Genomic DNA, 26,754 nt, shown 5'->3' with positions numbered 1-26,754 from the left:
GATAGATCCTCTGAGATGTCTTACAGCAATTATACAGGACCCAGGTGAGAATGAATCTTAAATAATGTGTACAGGTCTAGTCTACTTACTTAAAGAAGGATGTACTTGCAATAGAGGGAGCACAATGTGATTCCTCGGATGGGGGCCTCATTTGCATGAGGAGAGATTAGTAGCCTGGGCTTCTAGACTTTAGTACACTGGTGATCTCAATGAAACAGACAATATTCCTATAGGGACTGACAGGGTAAATGCTGGGATGACGTTTACCTGGTTGGGAAGTATAGAATGAAGACTCATTGTCTCAAAATAAGGGTTTTCTATTCATGAATGAGAAGGAGAGTGGTGAATGTTTAAAAATCTCTACCCAAGAAGACTGTGGAGGCCTAGTCACTGTATATTCAAGACAGAGATCAACAGATGTTTGGGTATATGGGATAGGTGCAGGAAAATGGCACTGAGGTAAAAGATTAGCCGTGACCTTATTGAAGGGTGGAACAGCTGTAAAGTGCCAAATGACCAATTCCTGCTTATGCTTTCATTGTATTATCTGTTTGTAAAAGAGAAGCAACGTTTCCAGACACTTCACTGGTACACAGTAATACTCCTGTAAGAACACAATGTACCAAAGTATTGAGTAATGTTGTACAGCCCTGAATGAAGATAATCCTTGTTTTTTTTTACAGATCATCCAGGGAGAAATGAGCTGCAATTTATTTCCAACACATTTATGATGTATAATTAGGGATTATTTGTTTTCTGTTGTGCCTCCTCCTCAGCTTTAGGTTGAATTAGGTAGGGTAAAGTTCCACAGTCTTAGAATCTGTTAACTTTTGATGAGACGGTTGGTGTGAAGAGTTTCACTCCAAGTACCACAACTCATGATAGATGCCGAAATTGTACACTGCTTATTACCTGTGACTCATAGGAGTTCTATTGCCAACACCACCACAACAACATGTATTTATATAATACCCTTTAACCCAGTACTGGAAATTTATTAAACAATTTTTTTTTCTCTGAGCCATATAAGGGGCTGTTTAGACAAAGTGATGGTCTTTAATCATGTTTTTAAAGACGAAGAAAGGGCTCAGAAACAGAATTCAGAACTTACAGCAGAAGGAACTGAAGGCAAAGCCACCAACAGCAATAAGACTTAGGGATGCAAAAGAGGACAGCAAAAGAGGAACAGTGACAACTTAAGGATTTACAGCATTACAGGAGATTACAGAGATGGAGAGATGATTTGGAATTAAGGGTGAGAATTTTTAAATTGAAGCAATGAAGACTGGGAGCCAATGTAGGTCAGTAAGCTCAAGGGTGGTGAGTGAAAAGCACATGAAGTACAAGCTGCAGAGTTTTGAACGTGCTTAGGTTTACAGACACAGTTCATGGAGTCCCTTTGGGATATAAATTAGTCTTCTTTGATAGCACAAACCAAGTTGCAGTGAATTGGCTACCAACTTGCACTCTATTTTCCCAAGACCAATCTTTGTTCCTTGCACTGTAACTATGGGATTGCAGTCTAATGGTAGGAAAATATGCCACACCTGCAAATCTAACAGCAGATATCCAATGTTCACTTAGTCTTCTTCCTTCCTTTCGTGAAGGTCCAACTGGAGGCACAGATTCATTGGCAGTTGGCTCTGTAGTACCTTGTCTAAATAATGCTTTATCATGTGCGCAATTTCAGCAGCTCAAATATTCATTTTCCACAAGGTCAGAGATTGGAAGCAGAAGGTTAATTTGTTATTCCTTACCCTTAGTTCAAGAGTTACTGTGTACAACCATGGTGTTTATTTTCTTCTACACAGTAAGATCTGCTATTAAAAGGGCAATGGCAGAAGAAATAAAAAACTGGCTAAAACAGCAGAGCTATGGGAAATAGTTGTTTGGATGGAAGAATGTAATGCAAAGTATCCGAAGCAATGCACTTTCTGATGCATACCAAGACCAGGATTGGATGTGCAGGACATAATATCAAAATCTGAAGGCAACACAGATTTTAGATGAATGACAAATCAGAGGTGATCTGATTTTACACTGTAATTTGATGTGATCTGGAATGAATTGTCTGAAAAGGGCGAATGCTTAGAAGGCGAAAACATACTACAAGGAAATAGGATTAATTAAATAGTTCTACGAAAGATACGGAACAGGCATAATTGAATGAATGGGCTCATTCTGTACGGAATCATTCTACATTTCTATGAAGTCAGTATAGAACTGGGATCAACCTGCACATCTCAAATCCTTCCTCTTTGACTAAAGCTGCAAAACTGTTTCCTAATGAGACACTACGGCAGCTGTGGTTACATAACTTTTTAAAAAGCAAGAGTTGATGTTAACTCTTGAATCATTTTCATCTCACAGACAAGACAATCTCAATCAGCCCCACAATTTACATATAGACTATATAATTACTAAGTCAGCTGTGGCACTTCTGTCCCGAGTTGCAAAATTGTGGGATTAAGTTCCACTCCGGAGACATGAATCCAAAAATCTACGCTAGCATTCCAATGTATTCCTGTGGGAGTATTACTTGATGGTAGCCCGTACATGCAATTGAAATGAGAGGAGTGACACAAAATGACCTGGAAATGATGGTTGTTGCACTTCACTCCACAAAATAAACTGTGCTGTGTTACCAAATTTCTGGGCCAAATTCTCCTAAATGATGATTCTAATGAACCCTTGTTGCGTAGCCTCCAAGCTACGGCAGGGGAGATTATATTCATCACTAGCCATTGACATTCCTTCTCGTTACCGTATCCCAAGCTCTCGAGTTTGCTCCCTAAGCCTTACACTTACCTAAAACTAGCTCTTCCTATAAAAGTCATCTCTTGTCACCTGTCCTAATATTGGCTTACATGGTTTCGTGTCAATTTTTTATGTATAATGTTTTTGTGAAGCATCATGTGTTGTTTTACCTATATTAAAGATGCAATATACATGCAAGTTAAGACTGCCTTTTCTTTTTGTTCCTTTCTCTTGGGTGGGATTCTCTCCTCAATGAGTTAAAGACCCATGGATCATTTGTTATAAGCCTGAACTATGTTCTCACAGGGCTAAGTTATAAAGTCAGGTTTCACTGACCCAGCTTCTGGTCCCTCGGATGTAAAAAATTAAGCAGTGATGTAATTGGAGTAAAGGACTTATTAGCATAAATAGAAATTATTGGTGAGTGGAAGAGTGCGGTGGGAGAGAGATAGAAATCTGGAGATGTAACTTTAAAGTTAGATGGTTCAATATTAATGACAGGAAGCACTTCATTGCACAAAACGTAGTGGAAATCTGGAACTCTGAAGCTGATTACGAAAGTGAGATTGATAGATTCTTGTTCGGTAAGGATCCAAGGAGTTATGGCACTAAGGTAGGTAAATTAAATTAAGATATCAATCAGCTTTGATCCTATTGAGGTAGACTTTAAAAGCCAAATATTCTACTTGTGTTTCTACAAGCAGCTTAGTAATATTAGAATCAGTACCCTTAAATAACATCACCGTCTTCTGCAAGATAGTTATTAGATGTGGGAACACTGAGCCAATCTCCCTTACAATGTCTTGATACTGGGGTATGCAACCAGGCAACTTTTCACATGTTACTCTTATGCTTTATGAACCCAAACTGTGAATGTCATTTGACCATGAAGCACTTGGACAAAGAACGTAATTGAAAATTTTGTGTCTATATCAAATCAGGGCAGATTCACACTTGGCTCCATAATATCACAATGGTGATACTCTTTAACATGGGGCTTTAGTGATGTCCTGTACTATGTGGTGATATCTGTACCAAGGGAGTGATGTCCATTAATACGTGGTAGTATCCTTTACAATATGGTTGTGATAATGTCCTGTATCAAAAGGCTATGGTTCTATGTGGTGATGTCTTGTACCATGTAGTGATATATTTCACAATGGGCTGTGGTGTTCCCCTCTACATATCCTGTGCTATGGACTTTAGTTACTTCCAACATATGGGACTTTGGCTATCTCCACTGTAAGACAATTATGTTCTGTACTATAGAGGTGTGGTAATGTCCTGTACTATGGGACATTGGTCTTGTTTATTTGACCTGGACTTGGGTAATTTGGGACAAACAAAGTTGACTCATGGTACAGCACAATGCAGCTGGGTGCAATGACCCTGATAAGATGGAATAGCTATTCAGAAATGTGCTACATTGCTCTTAGCAATGATACTTGCCCTCATTATTACCGCAGAGGGCTCACTAAAGGGACAAAATATTTACATATGTTTCCCTCAGGAAAGATTCTCTCAGGATTCACACCAAATTTAATAATGCTTGTAATCCCGAAGCAACAGAGAATCCTCTCAGTTTTTAACAGCACAGACACACATTAGCCTGCAACTTTCATGGCACTTCAATTTTAAAAGCTGCCGAAAACAATTGATCCAGAGCAGCTGTTTTGAAATTAACTAACAACAGATTTTAATAAGCAGGACAATCATAATTGTTGAATTAATGCAAACAAGCTATTGAGAAGTTGTCACCACTGGTATTCACTAAATTGTCCTTCAGGGAAGGAATCTGCCCTGAATCCTTCTCTTGCCTGGTTTATATGCAACTCCAGAGCCACCAATGTGTTTGACTCTTAACTCCCTCTGTAATGGACCAGCAAGCCACAATTCAGGGAACAATTAACAATGGCAATAAATTGTCAACTGGCAATTTGCTCTCAATGGCCAACTTGTCAGCAATATTCATATCTTGCAAATGAGTGAATGAATAAAGTTTACATAATATCAATAGGAACCTTTGGTTCATAACTAACAGAAACTCTGTTTTAGAAGTTGAGAATGCTGAAGAAGCTTCAGCTTTTCTCACCAGCATTCTCTGTGATTGGACATTATGAGCAAATGATGCATAGACTATGCATGGGAGAGGGATGGGGGCAAGGCATGGCTAGAAATACAGGAGTTCTCATATGCTGGACTGCTGAATGCAATTAACCCCAGCATCTTTGCGTTAGAAATTGGGGGTTGGAAATGTGGATGGTGGTGGAAATCAGTCAGTTCTTGCTATCATCCAATGATCGCAGAAAGTCCATGCATGTGTGTTTGTGGATACCAGGGGATGATCATCAGTGATACTCTCCTCCGAAGTTTAGCCTGTCAAGGTTCACACATGAAAGAAGATCAACTGGACAATGCACTGGAGGCTGTCACCAGCCACAGAGATGTACTGGTTAAAGTCAACATTTCATGTTAATCAACCAAGTGGTATCAACTTGTCACAGAAATGGAAAAAATATTTCATAAACAAATGAGCCAATTATGGGAGTGAATTTTAGAAACCAGGGTTGCTCTCACTTTGATTTGCTGTTGACTTCTTGTATCTGATGCATTTATCACCCATGCTGATTTAAACACGTCTTTCACCTTCAAATCTGTGCTATAATTTCTGGCAGAGAGCTACCATTAATCCCATGTAGATTCAAGCAATGTCAGCAAGAACAGAAAAGGTCATTTTGACAAGAGCACTTTTTTTTAAAAAACAGAACTACTGCTACTTGCCTTCAATTATCCCCAATCAGATCTCAAAGTAAACACTTAAATTCCCTTGGTTTGGATTTATACTGTCTATTTTGGTGTTCTTCCTTGGCATCTTCAAGTGAAGATGTTCCTTTCAATTTACAAAGTACTGGATATAACAAATAACCCAGATCAATTTGGTCAAACCACTTGTTAATCATCTCAAAGTCCAAAGTAAGCAACTCCAACTTCCTTCAGCCTTTGTTCCTGAGATCCACAATAATGTTGCTGGCTTGCCTGTATCTGAACGTAAGCAATGTATGCTGAAGAGATTGTCCTTGAGTGTGAAAAATGTAAGTAAACTTTAAAGAAAAAGGAGGAATTGACAAAATGGTGATCTGGGTTTATCCTCTGGTATTTGTTTTATCACCTACTTAGTGGTAAATTAGACTATTGATCCAATCTGACTCCATGCAAATGTCCTCCTTTACAAGAGGCACTAAATTCCAAGTCATTAAGCAATGATCTGCAGACACCACAGTGCTGGTGTTAGAACTGAGACAAGACAAAACACTCAGCTTTCTGGTGGCTTTGTGGATGGCTGCATACTAGTGACAATTCATAATTCAATTTACCTGGGTGGATACTAGTCCCTCCTAATATTAACAACACCTCTGAAAATAAAGAAGGCAGCTTTCTGAGCTGTGACATCACCACAGAAACAGATTTTTGTGGCTTTTGCAGTCTGCCACAAGCTCCTCATGCTGAGTGTACGCAGTCAGTTCCATGTGTCTGTGGGCACGGGGATGCACAACACCTGTGCATAGACAAATGGAATCAGAAGTCTGTCAATTGTATCTAATACAAAGAAAACATATGCATTTAAATACACTCTTTCATGACAGACATCACAAAACCCTATACAGCCATTCAAGTGTTTTCCCCAAAAAAAGTCACTATTATAATGTAGGTGATTTGTGAACAGCACACTCCTACAAACTAGAATATGATCAAGACCAGATAATCTGTTTTAACAACATTGAAGGATAAATATTGCCCAGGAAGACCTCCATTGCTCTTCTGCAAAATGTGACTCTTAAGTTCACCTGGGATAGAAATGGACTCTCATTGTGACACCTGCAGGCTGCCCCAGCACATTCTTAGTAACGCAAAAAGATGCATTTCACTGTGTGTTTTGATGCACACGTGACTAATAAATAAATATCTTAACCTCAAAATTGCCCTGGGGTGTCATCCTGTATTACTACCTCAGAGCTCTTGAGTGGCACTTGAACCAATAACCTTCTGACTTGGAGTTGAGAATCCTACAAACTGAGCCAAATATTATTTTTTTCCATTTATTTAAACTTTGTCTTTTCTAACAGGATGAGTTGCATGACTCTGGTATGTAACAATGCCCTAGTTAGCGATGGCAATGTATACATAACTGTAGACATCGAGGGAACTTGCAAACATGGGGCAACATTTTACCAAAACCTGATCAATAAAAGTGTGTGATGAGAGTGAATCTCAAGTTCTCTAGTTAATGTTGTTCTCATACAATGCTTTAACATGGCTGGACCAAATTCTTTCAAAATATTTTAACAGCTGCTTTATATAGTACAGGCATAGCCTGGTGCAATTGAGTTAAGTATTTGTTAGGGAGTAATACAAATTTAGTCCATCATTCAGACCGACAGCATTGTTTCCCAAGAGCTCACAGCTTCTTTCTTTACTCTTCCCCATTGTTAGCCATGATCCATGACTAACAGTATTCAGAACGTAAAAGGCTCCTTGGCAAAAAAATGTAAAATCTGATTTCTGTTTTAATGAGTTAATTTTTTTCTGAATATTTAAGTTTCCAGCAGACTAAAGATTAAGTAAACCACAAATGAGATTATAAAAGAAAGGGAAAATAATCACAGTGGGATATAAAATAGTTTGTTTCACCCTCTATCTCACAGAGTCATACAGGCCAGGCGGAGACCACTTAGCCTAGATTGCATAGGCTAGCTCTTTGAAAGAGTTAACTAACCAACTCTTCTCTTCTCTTTTCCACAGCCAAGCCATCTTCTCCCCTTTGTACTTATCAGTTCCCTTTGTGAGAGTTATTATTAAATCTGCTTCTACCATTCTTTCAGGTAGTGTCCTTCAGATCACAACTAGCTGATATGATTAAAAAAAACTTCATCTCCTCTTGCCATCTTCTGCTTATTTACTCTACCAAAGTCTCTCAAAAAATTGAACACCTCTGTGAAATGTCCTTAATCTTCTCAAAAAAGAAACCCAGTTTCTCTCATCTCTCCACGTCTGAAATCTTTTGAGATGTTTTACTTTGGTCCTTTCATTCTTTCCTCCCTTAATTTCCCACACCACCCACTCTCCCCAATTCTCTCCAAATTGGTGATTTGCTCTTCCAGTTAAGAATTGATTCACAGTGATAAAAATTGTGGCAGCAGCATAGTCTGCCCTGAGCCAAGGCTCATGTTAGTGCTGAGTGTGCTGATCTCAACTCAGGATGGTGGGGGCAATATTCTAGTAGGCCTCAGTCGTACTGAGGCTGGGGATTGAAAGCATCAGTCAATACAGCCACTCCCAACTACTCCAGCCACTCTTGCAGCAAAGTAGGACTATGCAGAGTTAGTTTAGTTCAGCAGCAGGTTTGGTTACAATTTGTCCACATCAGTTCATTGAGAGTGGCAGAGAAGAATTAAGATTCAATACTTTTGGAAAAAAAATTGATTAATTAGTGGGATTGAATGGGGTTGGGAATGGAAAGAAGAAAGTGGCAGAAGCAATAAGACGATTAAGTAATCTATGATACAAAAGTAAGTACATTTATAAAGCTATTTTCAAAATCTCAAGACATCATGATTAACTTAACAACCAAAATACCTTTTATGCTTAGTCTGTGTTGTAATGTAGGAAATCTGCTAACAATTTCCACATAGCAAGTTCCCCCCAATCTCCAATGAAACAATGACCAAATCACCTGGTTTAACAATATTGGATGAAGGATAAAAATTGGCCAGGACACTGGGGAGAACTCTTCAGCTCTTCTTTGAAACAGTGCTGTGGAATCTTTTATGTCCACTCAAGAGGGCAAACGGAACCTGGCTCAATGTCCCATCTGTAAAGACGGATGAAAGGATGGCCTTTTAAATTTGATCACCAGCAGCAGATCAACAACCTTGCCTGGAATTGCACTGCTGAGTGCAGCAACTTTTCTTCCCAGAGGTTTACTTAATCTTTTCCATTTGATTTGAAAATGTTAAATATTCACAATGTCCCCCAAAAGCCAGCTGCACTAGTTGGAATTCTGATACATGCAAGGTCCCATGCTGTTCCATATCAAAAAATAAATGTAATTTAAAATAACAAAGTACTTAAAAGTCACCCCCCGAGCAACATGTCTTACATACTGTTATTTTAAGGTTTTACTCAGATCTACAATGTTGCTCCTTTGCAGCATTTGCTACACAGCTAGTTTCACATTTAGCAAATTTAAAAGAAACTTTTGCACTTGTGGCCAATCATTAAAAGAGAATTTAAATAATCCTTTTGGGATAGTCATGAGCCTTGAAAAGTAAATGTTAATAATTTTTGACAGTGTTGTTCACCAATGACAGGTACGAGTTTCAGAAGTCAACTGGAACTCCCCCAGTGACTCAGTTGGGATCAGAGCGAACAAGGAATAAGAAAGTTCCACATTCAGACCCATGTCCATTCCAGGTTAATTGATCTAAGTGAAAGTTTAAAAAATACTGCAGATGTTGGAAATCTGAAATAAAAACAGAAAATGCCAGAAAAGCTTAACAGGACTTACAGGATCTGTGGAAAGAGAAAAAGTCAATGTTTCAGGTGTGGGACCCTCCATCAGAACTGAAAACGAGAATAACAAGCCAATTTAGGAAGCAGAGGAAGTGGGTAAAGACAATGGGTGGAATAAACGGAATTTCTCTGATGGGGTAAAATAATGGGGCAGTTAAAATAAGATTAAGCTTTTTTGTGTAATGTGTTGCTAATGCTCTATAGTCTGTCTGACATTGTATCACCTGACTGTGCATAAAAAAAGGAAAAGTAAAAAAGATAGCAGGCAAAAATGGCCAGTTCTCATACAAACTGAAAGAAAGAGCAAGCTACCTAAAGTTGGAGAATTTGATATCGAGTCCAGCAGACTACCACATACCCATGTGGAAAATAAAGTATTGTTCCTCAAGCTTGCATTGAGTCTTGTAACAGAGCAGGAGGCCTTGAGACAGAGAGGTCAGAGAAGGAGTGGGATGGTGAATCAAACTGGCAGGCAACCAGGAGTTCATAGTCACTCCTGCATACTGAGCACAGGTGCTCGGCAAAGCATTTGGTTTCTCCAATGTGGAGAAAGCCACACTGTGAACACAAATGCAGTACACTAGATTGCAAGAAGTATAAGTGATCCAAGCTTGGGTCGTGGTGTGGCTTCAGCAATTGGTTTCAACTGTCCCTGAGTTAGCAATGGGAAACATTAGCTAATGATTCTTGTTGGAAGATTTATCCTGTGGGGATTGTTCAGGGAACAGGTTCATGCTTGGCTTTGATGGCTTCCAGGCTGTAATGATACATGGGCTCTCACTACCTACATTTGCACCTTGGATTATTGAGAAGAGATGCCAGAGAGAAGTTAACATATGTGAAATCACATTCTTATGCAAATTGACTCTGTTAAGTTTTTCCCTGCATTAGCAAGTTCATAAATTAATAACAGCTGGAATCCAGAAAGACCTCTTTCGCTAACAAAATGTGAAATTATGTGGCATGATAAACAAGTATGGTTAATGCAATGAAAGAGGTTTTACGAAGGAATGAATAAAAATTGTTACAAACAAACTATATTCAGGCCTATTATAAAAGCACCGAGGGAACATGGTGGATAGGCATGTTTGATGGACTGAAATATTATCATAAATCAGATTGCTCGGAAAAAGTTGAGGGAAAATTGCAGCAGGTGTCCAAAAGTATTCTGGTAACGTATGAGCTCGTCATTTAGTGTTGTACTTACTATGAGGTGGGCTGCTTTAAGTGCGGAAACAAATACCCAGGCCGCCTTGCTTGGTATGACCGAGTCACCTGGCATTACAGCCATTAAATTTTCCGTGCGGCAAGGTGGCAAGCCTTGACTTTGATTCAAGGTGAGCAGCATGCAAATCAGGAAGCAACACAATGAAATGCCTGTGGGCTTCACATCATGTTGCTATTAGAACCATTTCTAACTATAACAACAGATGTTTCAGTCCAAACAGTAATAAATCACCAAGCCCCCTTCACTGTCCTTCCTAAGGCACAGGCCAAATATCCTAACCTTACATAACCTCATATTACATTGTGTTCTTATATAAAGAAAGTAATTTTACTTTGCAGGGGAGGTTACCAAAAGAACATGAAAAGATTTTTTAAATGCACAAATTGTTACAATCTGAAATGCACCATCTGAAAGATTCACAAAGCAGATTCCATATTGATTTTTGAAAGGAAATTGGATAACAAATTAAACTTTTCCAATGCTATGGGAAAACAGCAGGAAGAGTGGGACTATTGGATAGCTCTTTCAGAGAGCTGGCAGAGGCATGATGGCTTGAATGTGAAGTATTATTCAATGAATTAGACAAAGAACAAAACGTACTCATTTGCAGGATACCTGACAAACAAAGTCATTCAGGAGATGTATGGTTTTGTTGACACAATAATGAAACATTCATTTTATTAAATAAGAGCACATTTCCTGTAATCCACGGACCCACTCCCAGTACAGATGGGTTGATAATAACTGTGGGGTATTTGTTCAGCATCTGGCTGCATCATGATTCTGATTTAAATTCACAATTGAGTCTGTTCCAGCAGGCAACCCTCAGTGCAAAGGTCAAGTTGAACTGAGTCATTTTCAAAATTAACTTTTCCAAAATGAGTATACAATCTCAATAGGAAGAAGTGTGATTTTTTCTGCTTTTAAAAATAATATCCTGGACAATTCTGGGCTACTAAAAAACTCAAAGTTAAATGAATAAAATCTTAAGTTACATTGGGAGAGCAAGTGCTCTGGGTGCCATATTCCTACACTCTGTGCATCATGCCCACTGTTAGCTTTCCCATAGCCATGACTCCCATAGCATGGCTCCCATAGTCTCAATTTTTACACTGTTTGATTTAAGCCAAACCAGTTGGTGTGCTACACAAGGCCTCCATATTACAGGCTAAAGAGAAGAAAATTAATTAGGCTCTAGTGACTCACTATAATAATCAGATCCATATTACAGAATACCTAGATATGGAGATTGGCTGAAGACAGAATTGGACTTGGCTAGACGCCTCCCAATTTATGCAATGGCTCTACACTCTGTGCACCTGCTTCTACAGTGGCCATAGAAGTATGACAAATGTACAGTTCAATCTGGAAGTGAAATCATGCATTCTTAGTGGAGGCTTTGATGTTGATTTAAGTTCCTATCATAACATGGTGCAGTCTCCTGCACAAGGCAGTGCATTTCTTGTGATGAGGGGACCATTTGCAGGCTTTGTGTGAAAAGGCACATGTGTACTTATCGAGTAGATGTACAGAGTAAATTCACAGCCCATGTAAGTCTAATAAACATGTTGTCAATTATTAATTAAATGACAAGTTACAAACTTTTTCATTATGCTGCTCAAATGTGTTTTTGAATACATTCCCACAAGCAGTTTCCTCTATTGCAGTAATATTATATAATTAACTTCTGATTGCTGAATAAACTTAATTTTTTTTAAAAAACTAAAGTTGCCTGTAGCTATTATGTTAGAAGTGAGTGGGTGACAATTGCTGCTGACACTCTTCATTTATAAATTCGGCCCATCTTGTAATCCTTCTACAAATTCCCAGTACCAGTGTTCACTGTCGCAATATCACGTCTGCAGGTTGCATCATGGCTAGTCTTGTCTCTCTTGAACAAGCTAACTCTCAATGAAATCCAGATTTATGTGTTTTGTAGCTTTCCAGTTCTTACCTAAGTGCTTTCCTGTGCATAGAAAGAGGGTGTAAATGTGGGAGGCACAGCAGTCAAGCCTAATCTTGCCTTCAGCTAATTTCCATACAGATATTCTGCAACATGGATCAGTGCGTCGTAAATAGGAGACTGAACCTTGGTTCATCTTCTATGCTTTAGTCCATATATGAACAGACCAGGTGTATCACGCTGACTGCTTTGGCTGAAATCAAAATGTTCAGTGCCAAATGGGGATCCCACCTGGGTTTTCCCATTTTGCTTGATGATGTATGCATCTATAAGACCATAAGACATAGGAGCAGATTTAGGCCATTCGGCTCACTGAGTCTGCTCTGCCATTCGATCGTGGCTGATTTATTTTTCCCTCTCTACCCCATTCTCCTGCCTTCTTCCCATAACCTTTGACGCCCTTACTAATCAAGAACCTATCAACCTCCGCTTTAAATATACCCACTGACTTGGCCTCCACAGCTATCCACGGCAATGAATTCCACAGATTCACCACACTTTGGCTGAAGAAATTCCTTCTCATCTCTGTTCTAAAGGGACGTCCTTCTATTCTGAGGCTGTGCCCTCTGGTCCTAGAATCTCCCACCACTGGAAACATCCTCTCCATGTCTACCCTATGCAGGCCTTTCAATATTCGGTAGGTTTCAATGAGATCCCCACCTCATCCTTCTAAACTCCAGTGAGTACAGGCCCAGAGCTATCAAGCACACCTCTTACATTAACCCTTTCATTTCTGGGATAATTCTTGTAAACCTCCTCTGGACCCTCTCCAATGCCAGCACCTCCTTCCTTAGATATGGGGCCCAAAACTGCTCACAATTCTCCAAATGTGGTCTGACCAATGCCTTATAAAGCCTTAGCATTACATCCTTGATGTTATATTCCAGTCCTCTCGAAATGAATGCTAACATTGCATTTGCCTTCCTTACTTGTCCCCTTTGACTCTCCAACTTTTATCAAGGCACACAGAAAGCATCCTATCTGGATGTATCACGGCTTGGTACGGCAACTGCTCTGCCCAGGACCGCAAGAAACTGCAGAGAGTTGTGGACACAGCCCAACGCATCACGGACACCAGCCTCCCCTCCTTGGACTCTGTCTTTATCTCTCACTGCCCTGGTGAAGCAGCCAGCATAATCAAAGACCCCACCCACCCGGGTCATTCTCTCCTCTTCCATCGGGTAGAAGATACAGGAGCCTGAGGGTACGTACCACCAGACTTATGGACAGCTTCTACCCCACTGTGATAAGACTATTGAACAGTTCCCTTATACGATGAGATGGACTATGACCTCATGATCTACCTTGTTGTGACCTTGCACCTTATTGCACTGCACTTTCTCTGTAGCTGTGACACTTTACTCTGTACTGTTATTGTTTTTACTTGTACTACATCAATGCCCTCTGTACTACCTCAATGCACTCTGTACTAACCAATGTAACTGCACTGTGTAATGAATTGATCTGCACGATCAGTATTCAAGATAAGTTTTTCCACTGTATCTCGGTACAAGTGACAAGATAAACCAATACCAATACCAATACCTGCAAGTTAACCTTCAGGGAATCCTGCATTAGGACTTCCAAGTCCCTTTGCTCCTCCGATTTCTGAATTCACTCCCCGTTTAGAAAATAGTTTACACCTTCATTCCTTCTACCAAAGTGCATGACCATACACTTCCCTACACTGTATTCCATCTGCCACTTCTTTGCCCATTCTTTCAACCTGTCCAAGTCCTTCTGCAGATTCCCTGATTCCTCAACACTATCTGCCCCTCCATCTATCTTTGTATCATCTGCAAACTTGGCCTCAAAGCCATCAATTCCGTCATCCAGATCATTAACATGTAACGAGAAAAGTAGTGGACCCAGCATTGACCCCTGCAGAATACTATTGGTCACGGGCAGCCAACCAGAAAAGGCTCCTTTTATTCCTACTCTTTGCCTTCTGCCAGTCAGGCAATCTTCTATCCATGCTAGTACCTTTCCTGTAATATTGCAGGCTCCTATCTTGTTTAGCAGTCTCATGTGTGGCACCTTGTCAAAGGTCTTCTGAAAATCCAAGTAAACAACATCCACTGACTCTCCTTTGTCCTGCCTGTTACTTCCTCAAAGAATTCCAACAGATTTCTCAGGCAAGATCTCCCTTTAAGGAAACCTTTAGGAAACCATAAGGAAACCTCATCCTTAATAATGGACTCTAACATCTTACCAACCACTGAAATCAGGCGAATTGGCCTATAATTTCCTGTCTTTTGCCTCCCTCACTTCTTAAAGAGTAGAGTGACATTTACAACTTTCCAGTCATCCAGAACCATTCCTGACTCTGGCAATTCTTGAAAGATCACTATTAATGCCTCCACAATCTCTTCAGCTACCTCTTTCAGAACCCAGGGGTGTAGTCCATCTGGTCCAGGTGACTTATCTACCTTCAGACCTTTCAGTTTCCCAAGCACTTTCTCCTTATAATAGTGACTACACTCATTTCTGCCCCCTGACTCTCGAATTTCTGGCATGTTGCTGATGTCTTCCACAGTGAACACTGACGCAAAATATTTATTCAGTTCATCCGCCATTTCTTTGTTCCCCATTGCTACCTCTCCAGCATCATTTTCCAGTGGTCTAATGTCCACTCATGCCTCTCTTTTACTCTTTATATATCTAAAAAAACTTTTGGTATCCTCTTTTATATTATTGGCTAGCCTACCTTCATATTTCATCTTTTCTCCCCTTATTACTTTTTTAGTTGCCTTCTGTTAGTTTTAAAAACTTCCCAATCCTCTTGCTTCCCACTAATTTTTGCAATATTGTATGCCCCCTCTTTTGCTTTTATGCTGTCTTTGACTTCCCTTATCAGCTTTTAGAATCTTCCTTGGGATGAACTGATCCTGTGTCTTCCGAATTACTCCCAGAAACTCCTGCCATTGCTGCTCTACTGTCATACCTGCTCGGGTCCCCTTCCAATCAACTTTGGCCAGCTCCTCTCTCATGCCTCTGTAGTTACCTTTAATCAACTGTAATACCGATACATCTGATTTTACCTTCTCCCTCTCAAACTGCAGGGTGAATTCTATCATATTATGATCACTTGAGCCATTGATCTACTGAGCCATTTGCAGGCTTAAAGGTCTTTGTTTAATCTTTGAACCCACATTCACCGAAGTATTCTTGTGAGCAGAATCAGCAAGAGGTATAGGATAGAAAATTGCTTCAGAGAAAACAAGAAGACTATCTGTGGCACTCTTCCATCATGCAAAGATCTGAGAGTAGTTTGCTGTAAAACAAAAAATGTGGTCTCTGTTCCACAGAACAATGTGACATTAAAACACACTGTAATGGAGTTGTTGGCTTTGGGCTGCTCCCATTGCTCAGCTCCTGATCTGAGACAGGAGATTAGTGCAGATTACTGGGAAGAGATCATTGCCATCATTTGAGCTACAGGCTTTGAGAATTAACCCTGTAATGTGGGTCTGGAGGTCATAACAGGTAAAATAAAAACAGATTCCCTTCACTGAATGATGTTTTCATGACATCCTGGCCATTTTCAAGGTCATCATTTTCCTAGACCGATCCATAAACTGCCAGATTCATTGAATTTAATCTAACAATTTGATACAGTGCAGTTTCAGCTCATGAATCCTAGGGTGCTAATCTTGCTCCATTAGCATTACACTACTTGGCACAAGTATCCAACAAGAAGTTAGTTTAGGCTCGTGAGTTCTTGGATAATGGGTGAATGGGATGTATTGCAATTCCTCACAACCAAACAGTAAACACATTGACACAGCTCAATAGTGGCATGGTCTGCTACCCCTCATCAATACAGTTCTAGAAATAGAAAACCCATTCATTGTTAGAACTATAGAGAGAAAGAAAAATCTGTTCAGTGAAGACAGGCAACAGTCTTAGACAAAGGGAACATAAAGAAAACTCAGCCTGGGACTAATGTCTGCAATCAGTAAGAAAGGGTGACAATACCTCCTCCATGATTCTCAGCCCTTACTATACTCACCATACACTCAGGACTGTGTGGCCAAATTCTGCTCTAACTCCATTTACATGTTTGCAGATGACACCACTGTAGTGGGCCAGATCTCAAACAATGATGAAGCAGAGTACAGGAAGGAGATAGAGAGCTGAGTGGCATGGTGTCAAGACAACAACCTCTCCTTCAATGTCAGCAAAACCAAGGAGCTGGTCATTGACTTCAAGAAGTGCGATGGAGTACATACCCCTATCTGTATCAATGGTGCTGAGGTGGAGATGGTTGAGACACTAAGGTCAAGAAAGCACACCAACATCTCTACTACCTCAGAAGGCTAAGGAAATTTGCTACGTCCCCAATGATTCTTAACAATTTTTACAGATGCACCATAGAAAACATTCTATCCAGATGCATCATAGCTGAGTATGGCAATTGCCCAGCCCAAGACCGCAAGAAATTGCAGAGAGTTGTGAACGCAGCCCACTCCATCATGCAAACCAGCCTCCCCTCCATTGACTCTGTCTACACTTACCACTGCCTCGGGAAAGCAGCCAATATAATCAAGGAACCCTCCCACCCCGGTTACTCTCTCTTCTTCCCTCCCATCAAGCAGAAAATACAAAAGCATGTACCACCAGACATAAGGGCAGCTTCTATCCTGCTGTTATCAGACTCTTGAATAGACCTCTCATAGGCTAAAGATGAATTCTTGATCTACCTCATTGTGGCCCTTGCACTGTATCTGTTTACCCACACTGGACTTTCTCTGTAGCTGCAACACTATATTCTGTATTCTGTTTTGTTTTTAACTACCTTGATGTACTTATGTATGGCATGATCTGCCTGGATGGCATGCAAACAGTTTTTCACTTTATCTTGGTACACGTGACAATAATAAACCAATACCGAAACCTTTCTAATTACTGTGGCTCACTCCTTAGCCTCACAACACTATCAGAGTTTGGTACTCTTTCCTTGAAACACTTGCTGCTTCAAAAATTGCTGAAAATACCTTGAGGCTATATTTAGTCTGATTATACCTAATATCTACCAATCCCATCAGATGAAGTAGAATGACATATGAGGGTTTTCCTGGAAATATGTATCATTAATATCCATTAACAGTTGGCCAGGAAGCCAAAATCAGGTTGATTTGTTTTCCCACCTCAGAACAATGGACATGACAAGAGGACAGTGAAAGGAAATTGATAAAACCTATAAATGTCAAATATTCAAAAAAAATTCCTGTAACTTTTTGTTGCATTATGATATGGCTCTTGAATGTTAAATAATACCACAGGTTTGGTAATTAATATAGTTGCTTTTTTCCCTCTGCAACAAAACTAATTGAAATTGAGAGGCTCATCAGAGGCAGCAGCTCATCTCCACTTCCAATATTCTTTTAACACAACTGCAAAGTTTCCCAGCGTATAGTTACCATGAAACATACAAAATAAACTTTAGTGTTGCTGTGTTGTTTCTCCTTACCTCCACACCCTGCACCTTCAGCTTCATGTGATCTTCACGTGTAGTTTTACCATCTTTCCGTTTCTTCCAACAGTAGCCATCCTTTCTGTATTTCACCTTCTTTCTGTTGTATAAGATCATGGAGCCATTTTGGGGCCTGCAATATTTCAGTGAAGAAGCAAGATTAGAAATTAGAAAATGGGAATCTTATAAAATAGTTTAAAACTATTCAAACCCCATTCAAAATCAAACCTGTCACATTTCAATCTTTAGGAGTTACCCTCCTTTTGAATTTAGAGGGTGTTCATTTTAGACCTATGTTATACTTTCTCTCCCCAACCTTATTACCCTTTGGATTTAGCTCCTTGTCATTAAATATCTCTCCAAGGCATTCATTCTTCATGAATGAAAAGCTTGAGTTTCAAAAATAGATTTTATGAGAAAGATTCACGGGCAATGCACTGAAAATTCAGAACATCCAACCATCTGGCTGATCTCTTCACAGGAGTACTGGGGCCAACCAAATGAAGGCAAACTAACTTGGCATGGTCTGAACAAGTGATCTCTTTACACTGCATGAATAACTATCACACATTTATTCTCTGAGGCATGGTACATGACATTGTTCTAACAAAATATAGTCTCTCATCTTTAATTGTCTCTGTGTTGTCACCATTCCAAATCCCAATATTCCTAGTACTTACACATGCTACATTACCCAACATCAGTGTTTCAATTTTTTTAAATTCACTTACAGAGTGTGGGCATTGCCTTTGAGGAAGTGGTAGTCATCAGCTTTCCTCAACTACTGCAGTCTATTCAATGAAGTTAATCCCATGGAGTTATTGTGTAGAAAATCCCATGATGTAGGCTCAATCAGAATGAAGAAATAGTGATGTATTTCTGGATCAGAATGGTATGCGACTTGGAGTAGACCCTGCAGGTGGTTTTCCCACGCACCTATGTTCGTTGTCTTTCTTGGTGGTAAAGGTTGCGGGCTTTGGAATTGCCATTGGAAGTAGCCTAGCTGAATAACTGCATTTTATAGATAACACACTGAACGGGAGTAGCACTGAATGTTTAGGGTGGTCAATGAGGTGCTAGTCAAGAGTGCTGGATGGTGTCAAGCTTCTTGAATGTTGTTGGAGCTACTGTCATCCAGTCTTAAAACCTCTGTCCTAAATTGCAACATGTCCAATTATCCAGAGATCATTGGCCTAAACTGACTTCTTATTCTTGTTTTCAAAACCTTCATTACCTAAGCTTTCTTCTTATCTCTGCAGTCTTCTCCAGCCTCCAACTCTCCAATATTCTCCAATTTTGGACTCATGCACAAGCCTAATTTTAATCATTCCATCACAGGTGGTCATGCCTTCAGGCCCCAAGCTCCAGAAGGCCTCTTTCAATCTCTTTGCCTCCCTCACCACATTTAAGATACTCCTAAATAACTCTCTTTGACCAAACATTTGCTCATCAGCCCCCTTGCTCATCAATCTCCTCACTCGACTTGATGTCAAATTTTGTTTGAATCACCATGGGACACTTTAAAGATGCAAACTAGATGCAAGCTGTTGATGTTGTTAAACAGACTCACCACTCTGCATTCTGCCTCTTTATATCTGCTTTCTCTAAGGTCTTTCTGCTTTATGGTTTGCATCTGATGTTTTGCATATTTATCCCCTTCAGACAGGCTCAGATCAAAGAACTTTCCAACACAATTGGATGAGGGTTGTCTTTCTGATCACCTACATAATGCTAATGAATCATTTATTGTTTTAGTCCCTGAAAAAAAAGTTATGTTTAGCATCTTTTATCAAAGTGCCTTTCTCTTTACATGAGAATCAGAAAGCATTGCCTGCTAAGCTACTCTGATATACTTAGGAACTTTGGTTCAACAAACGAAACAGAGTTTGTGAGAATTGAATAATGTACTTTATTGGCTGATTTAGTTTTCTTCTGTACAAATTAATTTCAAACTGCTACAAAGATAGGTGGAGGAGCAGGCAGTGTTGAGGAAGCAGGGAGTCTGCAGAAGGGCTTGGACAGGTTAGGAGAATGGACAAATATGTGGTAGATGGAATACAGTGTAGGGAAGTGTATGGTCATGCACTTTGGTAGAAGGAATGAAGGTGTAGACTATTTTCTAAACGGGGAGTGAATTCAGAAATCAGAGGAGCAAAGGGACTTGGGAGCCCTAGTGCAGGATTCCCTAAAGGTTAACTTGCAGGTTGAGTCAGTAGTAAGGAGAGCAAATGTAATGTTAGCATTCATTTTGAGAGGACTAGAATATACAAGCAAAGATGTAATGCTGAAGCTTTATAAGGCGTTGGTCAGGCCACATTTGGAGTACAGTGAGCAGTTCTGGGCCCCATATCGAAGGAAGGATGTGCTGGCATTGGAGAGGGTCCAGAGGAGGTTTACAAGAATGATCCTGGGAATGAAAGGGTTAACATGTGAGGAGCATTTGATGGGTCTGGGCCTGTACTCACTGTAGTTTAGAAGGATGAGGGGGGATCTCATTGAAACCTACTGAATATTGAAAGGCCTGGACAGAGTGGACCTGGAGTAGATGTTTCCAGTAGTGGGAGAGAATCTAAGACCAGAGGGCACAGCCTCATAATAGAATGACATCCCTTTAGAACAGAGATGAAGAGGAATTTCTTTAGCCAGAGGGTATGAATCTGTGGAATTCATTGGATATATTTAGAGCAGAGGTTGACAGGTTCTTGATTGGTAAGGGCATCAAAAGTTATGTGGAGAAGGCAGGAGAATGGAGTTGAGAGGGAAAAATAAATCAGCCATGATGGAATGGTGGAGCAGACTCAATGGGCCGAATGGCCTAATTCTGCTTCTATGTCTTATGGTATAAAATAAACAGATTTACTTATTTTAGCCCAAAGTTTGTGGTCTGTTCCTGTGTCACTTTCTGATGAGCAAACAATTGACTATAAAGTGGGAATATTAGCAAATTAAGTGCCCTGCAACTCCAAGATACAATATGTCCATCCAATGATTTCACATATAAAGCTGGTGGAAAAATATTGCTCCTTGTAATCATTTGTTGCTGCTAAAGCTCAGCAAGCTGGCTACTTTCTTAACTGTTATACTCCAGCTCCTCAGAACATTGTGGCCTGAAGCCCCAGATAATGCAGCGAGATTCAATGGACTACATGCTGATAAGAAAAACTTTTGGAAGAAGAGTAAGGTTAAATACAATGAATTTTGCTTATTTATGTCCTTAAAAGGCCCCATGCCATTGCATGGGGCATTGAGCATCAATGGAATCTGGCTTTAATGAAGAAGATAAGATGGGAGAAAACAAAATATAGCAACCCTTCCCACCCGATTTAAGAAGGTAAGTTTGAACATGATTATTTTTTCTGCAAAAAATCTTCCTGCTTCTTTGCTTATATAAAAGATATGAATGTAGAACTACCTACCTAAAGGTTAAATGCAGTATTACTTTCATATAACACCCTACCATTTCAACCTAAATTTTTACCAACCTGAACTTCTGTTATTCTGACGGATTGCTAAAGAAGGGAAAGAAATTTTAGTGTGACACGTTATATCTATTTTTAATCTTTATTTTAGCTAAAATTCAATAAGTTGGCTGCTCTCATATTTCTTACCCAACACCTCCTGATAACCAGCCTGACTGAAGTTCCAATGGATAATACAGTAAGTTCTGATAGAAACATTTGCAAAGTGAATAAGGGTGAAAACGATCAATCTGCTCATTTATATTCTTAGAAGGCCACATCAACGGACATAATTTTGGAGTTCATCAATACTCTTTCATTGTGCTTAATTTTTATTTCAATGTATATCAATATTTGCCCTAAACTGAGATATCTTTTAATTATCTTGCCATATTTGCATTGGGACATTTGCCTAAAGTGATAAGATGTTCTAATGTCAATCTGGGACCTATTCATGGGCATTATGCAATCTAACCCATTGGTGGAAAGATAACCCTCAGTAATTCTAATCCACCCTCAGCTGAAAAGAACAATACTTGCAAGGGAGATTCATTGGTTGGGTTAGACAGTCAAGTTCAGGATAGGTGGCAGAAAAATAAAGTGTCACAAGGATGGGACCACAGGAATAGACCAAATTGACTGAGTTGTTTGATGAAGAAACAGAGAAAGTTGATGAGGTAAATGCAAGTGATACAGTATACTTTCAAAAGGCATTTGATAAAGTGCTGCTTTATAGGATTGTCATCAAGATTGAATCCTACTGAATGAAAAGGGGCAGCAGCAATGTGGAGAGAAAATTGGGTAAGTGACAAGACACAGACAGCAGAAGTGAACTGCTGTTTTTCAGTCTGGAGAGAGGTACAAAATGGTCTTCTCCAGGGAGTTGCTACTAGGACTAATATTTTTCCAAATATATATATATATATATATATATATGACTGGGTATACACTGCACAATTTCCAAATCTCCAGACAACAGAAAACTTGAAGCATGGTGAACTGTAGGGCATTAATAGTCTTCAAATGGATTCAGACAGGCTGATGGAATGGAAGGACACAGAAGAGATGAAACTTAACACAGAAATGTGTAAAGTGCTACATTTCAGAAGGAAGTACAACGATAAGTAATATAAACCATAGAGCACAATTCTAAAAAGAGCAACAAACAGTCTGCTGGAGGAACTCATAGAGATCTGTGGGAGGAAAGAAATATTCAACGTTTTGGGCTGAAACCCTGCATCTGGACTCCAACAGGAATTCTAAGAATAGTACTGGAACAGAGAAATCTGCGGTTGCGTGTGCAAAGATCATTGAAAATGGTTGGCCCACCATACTGAGATAGTGAAACACACATGAGGGATCCTGAGCTTTATAGATAAGAGGCACAAAGGACAAGAATAGGGAATTCATGATTAAGCTTTATAAAATAATGGATTGGCCAAAACTGGAGTATTGTATCCAGATCTACACAATACACCTCAGGAAAAATATGAAGGCCTTAGAGGGATTGGAGAAAAGACAAACTAAAATCATTTCAGGGATGAGGGACTTCAGTTACACAGACAGATTGGAGAAGCTGTGGTTGTTCTCCTTGGGATAGAGAAGGCTGAAGGGGAACTTCATAGAGATATTTAGAAGCACAGCTGGGGTGAGGGTGGGGGTGGGGCGGAGATGGGGGAGGTCAATGGAGACAGGTTCAATCATGATGTCCAAAAGCAAAGTGAATAAATACTTGGAAAGAAAAGAAATGCAGTGCTATGGGGAGAAGATGGGGAAGTGCTTCTAACTGAATTGCTCTTTCATAGCACTAGCATGGATTTGAAGTGGCCTCCTCTTGTGCTTTTACCTTTCTGTGGTCTATAAAGTGTTTTGTAACCAAATGGTCTATTTCTGCATTAATAGATTCTAAAGCACTGGTAAAGGTGGAGAAATAAAGGGAAATCCACCCAATGATAAGACTAACTTAAAGGGAAACAAGTCAAACATCTGTGTTATTTAATTTTTTAGTGCATATCATACATTATTTCAGATGTTTTATGTTCAGAATAGATATTTCCAATTACTTTGTTTGTTCAGATAGGTTCCATTAAAAAAATGCAATCACCAAGAATTGCTCTGCAGTGGAGATTTTACCAAGTTCCCAATTTCACAACATTCATACTGAATAGCTTTTATAGGGGTCTCGTGCTTTTTTTCATTTACCACATTGTTAAATTCTACAGCTGGAAATTAATATTAATGTACTGTATATGAGGTTCTTCCAGATCTTCCTTGGCATATTATTTGTGATTGTACAGGGTCCAATTGAGTCTTATTTCCATTTATCTGATTACATTCCACATTCTGTGAGGATTCCCATATTCATGCTGTGACACCTATCTACCCTCCAAGTAGCTTTTGGACTGCAGAGACTTTCACAGATAATCATTCTCCTGTTCCCTTCCAATATTCCAGTTGTGGTCAATAAATAGAAAAAAAAATCCGGGTGGAAACCAAGACTGATTATTCTCCCCCCTAGCCCTACAAAGGTGCACATATAGTATTTAGCCTTGACAAAAATCAGCTGAGTAGAGACTTGGGGTCAAACCTGGGGCCTTTAATGAGCAGGAATTGTTTTTGTGAGGCCTACTGATAGCCTCAAGAGACATTTACCTCACTTCACTTGAAGATCCTATGAATAGGCAATCCTGGGAGGAAAATATAATCCAAGGAACAAGGTAGCCCAAATCTGTCGGTGATATATTATCTAATATAAGACCTATTGCAAGCTCTGGAAACAACAGGGGATGAAGATTTCTGATCACCAGATGGTCTATTTCATTAATCAATGAGTGAAAAGGGATTAGGGAGGACTAATAAAGTGAATGGTGGAACCCTATAGAGCATTGAGGAATATAAAAACTTTGATTGCAAGTCCAAGGATCCCTGAAGGTGGCAGCTCAGGTGGATAGGGTGGTGAAGGAGGCTTATGGAATATTTGCCTTCATTAGCTGAGGCACAAAATATAAAAGCACAGAGGCTATAGTAAAGTTTTAGAAAATACGGATTAGACCATAGCTGGAGTTCTGATCACTATGCTATAGGAAAGTTGTGATTGCACAGGGCAGGGTGCAGAGAAGAGTCACTGGTATGTTGCCTATGATGGAGTGTTTCAATTATGAGGAGAGACTGGATAGGTGGTGGTGGTGCCAGCTGAGAAAAGATGGTGAAGACTTGTTATTTGCTACTGATCTGTCTGGAGAAGATATAAAGAGGAGGTGAACGAAAACAGAGCAGGAAAGAGAAATAAATCAATGTTGGTACTGTGAGTTACAAAACATTACAGACATCTTAAAACAAAAACACATACTTCTGGAAATAATCAGCAGGTCGGGTAACACTTGCAGAGAGTGAACAAGAGTTATGTTGCAGGTTGACGATCTTTCATTAGGACTGGCCAGTTCTGATACAAACAGAAAAGGCTGGTTGTCTGAAATTTTTGAATTCAGAGCTGAGACGTGCCAAGTAAGAAGACAGGATGCTGATCCTTGAGTTTACTTTGAGCTTTGTTCGCACAATGTTCAAGGGTGGCCCTGAGTTTTCAGTTGTCTGTCACTTTAATTCTCCATCTCACTCTGACTTGTCTCTGGGCTTTTATTCATTCCAATGATGCCTGACGCAAGCTCCCCCTGTTAAAAGTATATCCTCCTTTAGGTGATAAAGATCAAAACTGCACACAATACTCCAGGCCCTGTCTCACCAAGGTCCTTTATGATTGCAGAAAAATATTATTACTTCTGTACTCAAATCCTCTAATAATAAAGTCCACATACCACTCACCTTCCTAAGTATTTGCCACACCTGCATACAAGTTTTCTTTACCTATATATAAGGTCACCCTGGTTCCTTTGAATATCAACATTACCCAATCTGTCATCATTCAAAAGATCGTCTGCCTGTTTTTCATGTCAAAGTGGATGGCCTCACATTTTTTGACATTATATTCCTTCTGGCATGCTCTTGTCTCCTCTAGAGATCCTCTATATCTACTTGATGCTTTTTTACATCCTCAACCCCACACGTGATCCAACTGATTTTGAATCATCAGCAAACTTGGAAATATTCCCTCAGCCAAATCATTGATAAAGACTATGACTAGCTGGGCCAAAGCACTGATCCCTACAATATCTCTCTGTCACTGGCTGCCAACCTAAGATCTGTTTACTTCCACTCTTTCCTTTCTACATGTTAACTAATTCTCAATCTATGTCAGTACAATTCCCCCAATTTCATATGCTTGAACTGTGTTGCACAACATTTGTGACAGCTTATCAAAATTCTTTTGAAAATCTAAATATATCGTATCTACTGATTTCTTCTACTAGTCACATTCTCAAGGAACTTCAGTAGATTAGTCATAGCATCATAGAGTTATACAGCATAAAACAGGCCCTTCAGCCCATTGAGTCCATGCTGACTATCAACTACCCATTTACACTAATCTTACATTGAGATGACAGTACTTAATGATGGATGTTGCCTACTTAAGGCACTGCCTCTTGAAGATGTCCCATGAGGATGGGGAGGGTTGTGCTCATGATAGAGCTGGCTGAGTCAACAACCCTCTGAAGCCTCTTTTGATTCTGCATATTGGAGCCTCCATACCAGGCAGTGATACAGCCAGTCAAAATGCTCTCCACTGTACATCTGTAGAAAATTGCAAGAGTTATTGGTGACATACCAAATCTCCTCAAACTCCTAATGAAGCAGAGCTGCTGGCATGCCTTCTTCGTGATTGCATCAATGTGTTGGGCCCAAGATAGATCCTCTGAGATGCTGACACCCAGGAACTTGAAGCTGCTCACCCTTTCCACTGCTGGCCCCTCAATGAAGACTGGTGTGTGTTCTCCAAACTTCCCCTTCCTGAAGTCCACAATCAATTCCTTGGTCTTGCTGATGTTGAGCGCAAGGTTGTTGTTGTGACACCACCCAACCATCCGATCTACCTCACTCCTGTATGCCTGCGGGAAACTTTCCAGAACTGTAGAAGTTTGGAAAAATGATAACTAACATATCCTTCTTCTTCTCATCTTCTTCAGCAGACTCTCCGGATTTAGGGTGATTTACTTCCACTGCAGGCTTCTGGGTTCTGAGGTGGCTAATGAGGCCAAAGTGGGAAATGCAGACTTCTCCATTGATGAACCGGGAGGTGGCTGACAGGGTAGGAGGGTAGGTAATTTGTGAGGAGGTTTGCACCTTCCACTGCTTATGAAGGGCATCTGTGTGCACTTAATGCATGGTGTTGATATTCTCAATGCCATTC

The 26,754-nt window shown here is 39.9% G+C and overlaps 1 protein-coding gene across 8 annotated transcripts in view; it reads right to left on the bottom strand.

Moving 5' to 3' along the window:
* camta1a (calmodulin binding transcription activator 1a) overlaps positions 1-26,754 on the bottom strand; it is a 936,513-nt gene that overhangs the window by 424,701 nt on the left and 485,058 nt on the right. For all 8 annotated transcript variants that reach the window (XM_052039225.1, XM_052039226.1, XM_052039227.1 and 5 more), the window contains one exon: positions 17,992-18,127. In XM_052039225.1, coding sequence (XP_051895185.1) covers positions 17,992-18,127 — 136 coding nt within the window. The remainder of the gene's footprint in view (positions 1-17,991; positions 18,128-26,754) is intronic.

Source organism: Pristis pectinata, chromosome 26 (assembly GCF_009764475.1).
Source record: "Pristis pectinata isolate sPriPec2 chromosome 26, sPriPec2.1.pri, whole genome shotgun sequence".
NCBI classification, from domain to species: Eukaryota; Metazoa; Chordata; class Chondrichthyes; order Rhinopristiformes; family Pristidae; genus Pristis; species Pristis pectinata.
Note: the sequence above shows the minus strand (reverse complement) of the source record. Positions and strands in the feature narration are given on the sequence as shown.